We start from the raw sequence: 10,455 nt of genomic DNA on the forward strand, positions 1-10,455 counted from the left end.
CTATTTTTTTGAAGAGTGATTGTAGTAAAATAGTCCTGTAATTTACCTGTGTATTTCTAAAGAGCGTACTTTTACTGCTACTGCTGTTTTACTTGGACATTGTGTATGAATTTCACACTGAGATTATGATTTACTACTCATCGCTACACACACACACTCTCTTCCCATCCTGTTTTAATTATATGGAAAATTTGGTTAGATCAGTATTCATTGTTGCAGGATCGTGGCCATGTAAATACTACTACATAGTTTACCATGCTTATTTTTCTTTTCCAGAATGACCTTTTGTTTCCCTTAGGTTCCATAAGGAACTAAAATGTTTTATTTTCAATGAGCTTATCACTTTATCAATCCCACTTTGGCCAACTGTCTGAAGATCCTTTTCATATAATCAGAATTAAAACTGTCATTTTGGACAGTTGATATGATTATGTACATAGAAGACCCCTCAAAACTACAGATGAATTATTAGAATTAATAATTGTCAGTTCTCCCCAAATTGATGTAAATTTCAATGCAGTAACTGTCTGAATAAGTTTTTTCTTAGAACTTGATGAGATAATTGTAAGATTTAAATAGGAATATAAAGTACCATGATAACGAGGACACCTGAAGATTGACAAAGTGGAAAGACTTGCTCCACAGGATATTGAGACTGGCTGTAAAGCTACAACCATAAGACAGTGTACCATTTGCTTAGGATAGACAAGTAGACCATGGATTAGAATAGATAGCCCAGATAGAACCAAGAATATAAGAGCACTGATTAAAAGATGGCAGTGGGGAGAAGACATAGGAGGAAAAGACCTGCTTTTCACTCACTGTTGCTGGGACAATTGACTATCCCTATGGGAAAAAGTGAAAGTTTACCCTCTCCTCATAGCATACTAAAAGTCAGTTCCGTGTAACTTGTAGCTCTAAATGTGCGAAGTAAAATAGGGAAGCATCTAGGAATACCTCCATTGCTTTGGTAGGTGAGGAAAAGTATTAAACAGAATCAGAAGTTCTAACCCTAACAGAAGAAGTCAGTAAATCAGACTACATTTAAAGTAAAAACGTCTGATCATCAGAAGCCATCATCAAGAGAGTAAAAGGCAAGTCACAAATATCTGACATAAGACTCATATTTAGCATATCTGAAGAACTCTTACAAATCAATAAGAAATATAGGAAAAATGGGTAAGAGACTTAAATACACACTTCAGACTAGAGATTTATCCAAACGGCCAGTGAATATATGCAAAAGTACACACCCTTATTAGTAACCAGGGAAATGCAATTTAAAACCACAATAAAATGGCACAACACACACCCCAGAATGGCTAAAGTGAAAATAGTTGACAGTGCCAAAGGTTGGTGAGGATATGGAGCAGTGGGAATGCCTCTGCTCTTTTGGTAGAAATGTAAACTATAACCTGTAGCCCAGCAGTTTCTCTCCTAAATATTTACCAAACAAAAATGTATGCATATGTCCACATTCATGCTCATAACCAGCATTTGTAACATCTAAAAACCAGAAACGACCCAAATATCTATCAAAAGTAGAGTGAATAAATAAATTGTGGTATGCAAGAAAATGATATGTGTCCATGAAAATGCTCTGATATAGGTGAACCTCACAAACATAATGTTCAGTGAAGGAATCCAGACCCCAAAAAAGATATACTGTATGAGTGCATTTATAAAGTTCAAAAACAGGAAAACTAAATTACGGCATTTAAGTATGCATGTTTGGGTGATAAGAATATACATAAAAGCGGTGATATTACAATCATGAGACAAGATTGTGTTTACCTTTTAGAGCGTGGGAGGGATGACAATTAGGGGCTGTGGAGGGATTCTGGGGTGCTGGCAGCATTCTGTTTCCTGACCTGAATCATAGTTAACAGGCAAATTTTACTTTGTAATAAATCACTAAGCTGTTCACTTTTGTGTCCTTTCTGTTTGTGTAATATATTTCACGATAAAAGGTTAAAAAAAATACAAGTTTCAAATAAAAGAGGGAAGAAAAGAAATCATATCCATGAAAATGCAGGTATTGTGTACGTTTCTACTTCTTCATTTTAAGGAAGGAACAAATACAATGAATGCTGTTGTATCTGGTTGTATGGATGCATTTATTAGATTGAAGGAAGTATTAAGTGAAGTTAAAACTTACTGTGTGTATTTTTTATCACTTGTCACCAAAGAACATCAGATTATACCAACTTCATTTTCCTCCTTGAAATATAAAATCTTCATTTTCCTTTTTTTATCGTGTCTATTTGTTACAGCCTTACATATTATGTAGAAATTTCTTAAGAAATTGAAATTCTAGTAGCATTTTAAACTGCATGACAAGCGATTGGTAGTTTGTGGGCTGAAGTCTAAGTTCTAGATTAATGTAATTGGCACAAAAAGAAACACAAGACTACGTTCATTGTGTTCTCTCTTACTGGGAAGTGAACGTAACTATTGTACTTTTGCTGCTCTGGAATTAGGGAAAGATGTTGTGATTTCTTGCATATGTGTTCATCTTTTCCTTAACGGACTCCTGATTAAACCGAGTGACTTTTCTAATAAAGTCCTGTTAAATGTGGTAGTTTCCACCACTTGTGCTTTTGCAGATAGTTGTTCCTTTTGTAATTCCTCATTGTCAAATGGGTGCACATGGGTGGTGCAATTTTAAAATAAAGGCTTCACAATCTGCCAGCCCAGAAAAGTCTTGACTTAGGTTTTTTTCCTCTTATTGGAATTGGCAGTGCATAGCGGTAAATAAAGTCTGTTTTCCAAAGTGAATATAAATGCAACTCTATTTCCATCTCCATAGAAAGCAGCAGTAAACTTCTAGAGTGACTTCTAGAGTGATTTCCCCAGATAGGCCTATGTAGGTTTGGGAGCATTGTTTCTTTGTGATGTCCTGTTCCTGTTTTTCTGTATCCTCTCTCCCTTCTAGCCCTTTTGCTTAATGCTTTTGAGGCTCTCTATTGGGTTTGGAGAATTCCCCTGAAAGGAAAGTCTTTACATATTAGAATGATAAAAGTGAAGACGTAATAAAGGATTTTGTGCAAGACAGAAAAGAAGTAGACATTCCAACAATCCATAGAATATGTATACTAAAAACTTCTTCATGTTATATGGGTTATTAGCATAGCTTATATTTTATAGAGGCTATGTGCCAGTCATTGTGTGCTACATGCACTTGTCAAAGATAATCCTTTTAATCCTTAACAATTCTATGAGGGTAAGTACTTTTTTAACCTCATTTTATAGACGAGGAATAAAAGCTGGAGAAAATGTGGCTTTCCTGTGGTCACAAAGGTAATACAGTCAAGATGCTAGATTTTGCATCTTGGCATTCTGTCTAAGCCCTTGTTCTTAGGTTCTGTTACTGGTCCCAGGGTTTTTTGGTTTTTTTTTTAATAATGTTTGTTTTTAAATCAGTGTTTTATCATAATTTTTGGAAATATGCTTTGAAAATTTAGTATATAAAGTTTTGAAGTACTGAGCATCAAAGTTTTAGTAAATAATTTCTTCAAGTTTCTATGGGTAGTAACATTAAATATTCTATATAACTCCAATGTTAATTGCTGTCATGGTAGATGCAATACTCTACTAGGCTTATGCTTATGGAAGAGTCTGTGAAATATTGTAAGAAGCCCAGATTTACTTTTTTTATACAGTCCTAATATTTTTTTCTCTTTTTAAAGGTATTACTATGATGGGGACATGATTTGTAAAGTTCAAGGCAAGAGATTTGTGTACAAGTTTGTCTGTGACTTGAAGACTCTTATTGGATACAGTGCAGCAGAGTTGAACCGTTTGGTCACAGAATGTGAACAGAAGAAACTTGCAAAGATGCAGCTCCATGGAATTGCTCAGCCGGTCACAGCCGTAGCCTTGGCTACTGCTTCTCTGCAAACAGAAAAGGATAATTGAGCCCAGGACCTTCTGGGAATTTGAGGTCTTTCTTAAATATTAGAGCAAGTATTGCTCTTACCTTTATTACTGAATTTGAATCTTCTTTTATTTCTAGACTGTACAATCTGATGCATGATTTTTTATAAATATTTCATACTCTTGTGAATTTGGATCTTTTTACTTTGAGCATATATTTTAGAATATGTATATATTATAGGATCACCACAATGTCTTCAGCGTGAAGGCAGGTTCATTGTGGGATAGTTTGTTAACAGTCAGGAAAGCTAAACTGGTCAGTATTAATGTCTAGCTCTACCAAAAATCGCCAGTAGCATCTGAGGATGAAAAATAAATGAAGTCTCTACAGGAAACAGTCTGGCTTAACTACAGTAGTCCCTCCTTATACACAGAGGATGCGTTCCAAGCCCCCCAGTGGATGCCTGAAACATCAAGGATAGCACCGAACCCTATTCGTACTACGTTTTTTCCTCTACATACAAACCTATGATAAAGTTTAATTTATAAGTTAGGCACGGTAAGAGATTAACAACAATAACTTCTCTGTGGTATATCCGAATTGCCGGCATCACTGCTCTTGCACTTTGGGGCCATTATTAAGTAAAATAAGGGTGACGAACACAAGCACTGCAATAGCACGATAGTCTAGACGCTACCAATCATGAGCAGGTAGCATGTCCAGCGTGGATGCGCTGGACACAGGCATGATTCACGTCCTGGGCGGGACAGAATGGGACGGCTTGGGATTTCATCATGCTACTCAGAACAGCGCACAATTTAAAACTTAGGAATTGATTATTTCTGGAATTTTTCATCTAGTATTTTCAGACTACAATTGACCGCTGGTAACTGAACTGCGGATAAGGGGGGACTACTGTATTTTTGAAAATATAACTGTTTCCCCTCTCTGCTGCTTTAGATGTTGCTTTACACAGAACCAGTAAATGGAGCTTCTCACAGCTAAAGATGTGTGCCTGTTTCATCTAATCAAGCAGAGCTAAAATATATCGAATAAAATTATAATAATAATAAATTACTAAACTAAGAGTATCAAGTTATTAAAGTAATTTATCTATTTGCAAGCAAAGGACAGTAAGAAGTCAGTGGCAGAAGAGCAGTGCTGAAGAAGGAGATCCAGGTTTAAATCTGGCTTAACTCAAGCCAATTTTAAGGACTTTCTGTACAGATTATTCGTAATGTCAGGACAAGAATTTAAATTATTTTGAGAGGCATTTAATTCTAATAAACTAACTATTAGAAAATTTCTGAAATGATCTCTGTTTTTCCTGTCAGAGATTTAAAAAACTGAAAAGGTTTACCTCAGCCAGAAAACAAGTTTGGTTTTAGTTTGGTTTGGTATGGCTTCCTTTTTTTTTTTTTTTTTAATTACCCTATCGTGTCAGTTTATTATGCAAAGCAGCGTATATAATCATTGTGCTTCTGATGAAATGAAGACTTTAAATCAGTCAGCAGTACTTTACATTAGAAAATCACTTGCAAATAGTTTTAAAGGGAAATTTTGACCTCTGGTATAGGCAGTCTTTTAAAACAAAATTTCACATTTATTTAATTTTTTCCTTTTGAATGTTATGTATGTGTGAATATACAGATGTCTATATACGTGTCTAATTGACTATTACACACACCTGGGAAGACATAATGATATTGAAAAGGAAAGCTACTTCAAAAGGTAATAGCTCATTTGAAAAACTCTTTAAAAATTAAATAATTCTATATATATGAAACTCTTAACCACAAGCTAACACTAAACAGAAATGGCTTGAAGTGTCTTTCTTTTTTGCTTGATTGCTCACTCGCTTGCTTGCTTTTTTCTTTTTGTTGTTTGTTTTAAGGTATTATGCATAAATCATGATATGAGATATTGGCAAATAGTTTTTAATTCTTTTACAGCAGAGACTGATTCTCAAATATTACTTTATGCACCTTCTCCCTCATCATTTCCTCTAAATCCATCCCCCAAAACACCTTTCTAAGAGCTCAGTTCAGGCTTTTGACTAATGAGGAGGAAAGGGCCGTGGTGGTGCAGGCAGGGTGGCGTTGGCAGCGGCTGCTCCGAATGCTGAGTAGTGGTGTGAGATGAACCACCGGAGGCAGGGTCTTAGGAACAGGGAGAGGAGGGATCTCTGCTCTCCTTTCCTGGTAACCTCAGATCATCATTTTAAGTGCGGTGTTAGAGGACTACACGTGTAATGTAGTTCGTTTATATTGTATTGTCCTTTAAGACCCTGTAGTAGATACACGAAAAGAATAAAATTTGTAACTTCCATTTTTACCTATTTATAACTACTTACAGAATAGACTGACATATTATTAGTTTAATTTGGGCGCTGTGATTACAAGAATATTTGAGTAGGATAGCATATGAAATAAATATAGAAACTCTTGTTTCAGATAACAAATAGATAGCTAAAAAGAAGGTTTTGCACCATCCTCTTAGGGCCTGGGGAGTATTCAAGTTGCTTATAGTTTTAAAAAATAACAGAGTACACTCTTCTAGTATATTATCAAGAGCTTAGAATTGTTGACTTTGATTTAAAATGTTTTGGGGGAGATACTTACGTTAAACTTTTGCCAAGGTTGACAGACTTCCTTTATGTCTCAATTACATGTATATACATTTTTACGGCAAGTAACACCCACATTTCTTTTAGATCTCTGAAATCAAACTATTATTTTTCTCTTTTAACCATTCCACAGATGCTTTTTTTAAAAAAACATGTTCTATCCATTTTCTTTCTTTGGTAGTTTTTATTTTATTTCTCGTTGTAATTTGAACAGAGACAGTTCTCATACACGAACAGGTGCTGTTTCTTTTATCTTTGCCTCTCGCCATCATTTTAAGCACCATAACAGAGGTAAAGTAGTGAGACTAATTTCCCCAGTTGATTTGGGAAACTTCTGTTACTTTCCTCAACTTATATATAAACTATTTCCATTGTCCTTGTTGAAGTTACAGTCATCAGAAAGCCAAGTAGTCTTTTCTTTTACTGAAAGATAACTTGTGTGGTGAAAGAGTAATATACTTCATGCTACTCATTCTTTGCTCTGTTTTTGTGAATGAATTTTCTGTAGGAGAATTTACAGTAAATTCAAAGGAAGAAGTATTGGTCATCTTTTGTACTGTGTAAGTACAAAACAAAATACTCATTTTTCTTTTGAAGCTTGTTTTCCACATAAGGTTCTCATTGAGCCAACTTTCATGCATATTTTGCTAGCCTGAAGTTTGGAAATTTGTGTTGGCATCAGAAAATCAAACAGTAGGCAGAATTGCTATGTGTGCTTGATCTTCACATAAATTGACTTATCACATTCATTTTTTATCAATCCATGTCAATTAATTAGGAAGAATTGTTTAGTTGTTTTTCTCCCTTGATTAATGGTGAAACTCAAGTATATTTCTTAAAGAGTTGTGCCTCCAAATATTTTTGGTGCGGTCTGCTGTTTTCCATATTCATCATTTTATGCTACTGCCTTTTAAAAAGAACTAGTGTATCTTTGAAATAGCACAGAAATTGTTTTAAAATTCATAATTGCAAAACAACCTGTGACTAACTTAATGTCTTCATATCTAGAGGATGTAAAAATATTGATATTTCAGTGATATTTCACTTATTGCCAGAAAAAAATATTCTCAATCTTTTGTAAAAGGGAGGAGGATTTTTGCATACATTTTTACTCTTTAAATAAAGACACTTATACTGTCATAATAACAATTATGTATTTCTTTGTGGTTTTTATTTTTTTTGTAATTTTACATAAGACAGTTATTTTCTATTTTTACTCAGATAAAAAATATTTGTGCATAAAATGTAAAAATAGTAAAATGAGAAAAATAAAACTATTATACAGTATGTTTTTGTGTTTTTAGAAATTTTTTCCCTGCATACAAATAGTCTCAAATTCCTGGGATGTTATTAGTTAGGTTGGATGACAATATGACAGTCCACAGCTGATGTATTGTACATATGATTCCCAAATACTTTACTTAAAAATTATCAATTTGAGAAGAACAGATTCCACTGAACTAAAATTAGGTGTCAAGAGTTTAGTCTTTTTAAGAAAATAAATGAAATCCCAGTCCACACAGCCAAACTGTTTCAGAATAGCAACAGAAGAAATGGTAACATTGGGTACCTGTCAAAAGGCAAGCCAATGACTGTTAAACTAGAAATTCTTAGTAAAACCTTTTTTTTTTTAATTAGACAAAATTACCTGTCCGTGTTGGCTGAGTAACAACAGGATTCTTCAGCCAGGACCCAAGTATAGAGGAATCGAAGGAGGCGAGAAAAAACATGACCTGTGCTTTTGTTTGTAGTCAAACAATGAGCAAACTTCAGCTGACATGCTTAAAAAAAATTATGGTTTGGGTGAAGTAAATTGCTTAAAAAATACACAAACTAATTTTATCTAGTTTGAAGTGATGAAAATCATAAGGAAATTAGGTTGGTTTGTTCTCCCAAGACACTGATGTTTTTGTGTACGACTTTAAAGCTTAATTTGAAAGCTAAGTGCATGTTTAAAAGGCTTTTTACTGCTAGTGAACTGACTGATTTAGAATACTGCTTTTAAAACTTTCTATGGTAGAGGACCACTTTATTTCCAACTTGTCATAGACTTTTATAAAATAAAAAATGAGTTAATGGGGGAGGGGGAAAATAGGGAGCTTAATGGGTATAGAGTTTCACTTTCGCAAGATGAAAAAGTTCTTGGGATTGTTTGTGTAACAATGAATACGTTTAACAATATGTAACTGTACACTTAAACATGATTAAGATACATTTTATGTGTATTTTACACAAGTTTTTTAAAAAATGAATTACTAGAATTTTAAAATTCGTTGTAATTTATCAAATTAACAGAATGCAGGAGGAGAAAACATGACCATCTTAACAGATGTAGGAAAAGTGTACAGTAAAATTCAGCATCCATTCATGATAAAAACTGAGCAAATTAGAATTCGGAGGGAACTTCTTATCTTGATAAAGAGTATCTGAAAAAACTGCAGCTAACATCATTCATAAAGGTTTGTTTTCTTCCTAAGATTGGGGAAAGGCCTTTAAAGAGACAATGCTGTCACCATTCTATTCAACACTGTACTGAAGATCCTAGCCTGTGAAATAATGCCAGAAAGAGAAAAAGCATGCATATTGTAATAAACTTTTTGCAGGACACATGATCAAACATTGAAAATGCTAAAGAACAGATTTTTTGAAAACTAGAATTAATTGAGTTTAGTAAGGTAAGATACAAGGTCAATATGCAAAACTCAATTTTATTTCTACATGCTAGCAATGAAAAATTGGAAATTTAAATTTAAAAGCTACCATTTACAGTAGTATTTAAAACCATGGAATAATTAGGGGAAATAAAACAAAATTTGTGCAAGAATTGTCCAATGAAAACCACAGAAATTGCTAAGAAATGAAAGAAAATCTAAGTGAACAGAGATAGACCATAGTTGTAAATTGGAAGACTCAATTTTATAAATGTCATTTGCCTCTAAGTTGATCTATGAATAGTTTAACCTAAAGTTCTGTCAGGCATTTTGTAAACAAGCTGATTATAAAATTTATATGTAAATGCAAGTTGACCTAGAATCGCCAAAATAATTTGAGAAAGAAAATGTTGAAGAACTTGCACTACCCATACGCAGCTTTGCTATTCAGAGCTACAGTAATGAAGATGTTGTGTCATTGAGATAAGGATAGACTTGCACCAATGAACACAATAGAGTCCAGAAATAGACTCATATAAGGCTAATTGATTTTTGACAAAGATTCAGGGTAATTCACTAGGGAAAGGATAGTCGTCTTTTCAACAAATGTTCTAACAACTGGAAGTCTTTATGAAGAAAAATGAACCTCGGTCTTTAGCTCACCTCATATCACACATAAAAATTAGACGGGTATTTGCAACAACATGGATGAAACTTGAGGGTATTATGTTGGGTGAGATAAGCCAGAGAAAGAGAAACGCAGTATGATTTCACTCATGTGAAAGACAAACAAGTACAAGGACAAAGAGAACAGATTAGTGGTCACCAGGGGGGAAGGGGGTTGGGGGCTGGGCATAAGGGGTAAAGGGGCACATAAATATGATGACTGACAGAAAATGCACAACTGATATTTGACAATGTTACAAACTATTATGACATCAATAAAAAAAAAAAATTGGATGAGTAAAAATGGATCATCGACCTAAACATAAAAGCTAAAACTCTGGAACTTATAAAACAAAATTTTCATGACCCTGAGGTAGGCAAAGATTTCTTAGATAAGACAAAAAAGCAAGTCATTTAAAAATCAATAAAACAGACTTCATCAACATGTTTTTAAAACCTCTGTTCTTTGAAATACTCTGTTAAATAAAAAGGCAAAACAGATTGGGAAAAAATACTTGGAATACACATAATTTACAGAGTTCTTATTTCAAAAATATATATGGAACTCAGACAATCCAGTAATATATGGCCAAAGGTTTTGAACAGATATTTCACGAAAGAAGTCATACAAATAG

The 10,455-nt window shown here is 33.9% G+C and overlaps 1 protein-coding gene across 4 annotated transcripts in view; it reads left to right on the forward strand.

Moving 5' to 3' along the window:
* Positions 1 to 7,790, forward strand: part of GABPA (GA binding protein transcription factor subunit alpha) — a 36,358-nt gene extending 28,568 nt beyond the window's left edge. For all 4 annotated transcript variants that reach the window (XM_014859010.3, XM_044750733.2, XM_044750732.2 and 1 more), the window contains one exon: positions 3,690 to 7,790. In XM_014859010.3, the coding sequence (XP_014714496.1) occupies positions 3,690 to 3,918 (229 nt within the window). In that variant the 3' untranslated portion in view covers positions 3,919 to 7,790. The remainder of the gene's footprint in view (positions 1 to 3,689) is intronic.
* The last annotated feature ends 2,665 nt before the right edge of the window (positions 7,791 to 10,455 follow it).

This window comes from Equus asinus, chromosome 18 (genome assembly GCF_041296235.1).
Source record: "Equus asinus isolate D_3611 breed Donkey chromosome 18, EquAss-T2T_v2, whole genome shotgun sequence".
In the NCBI taxonomy this organism is placed as follows: Eukaryota; Metazoa; Chordata; class Mammalia; order Perissodactyla; family Equidae; genus Equus; species Equus asinus.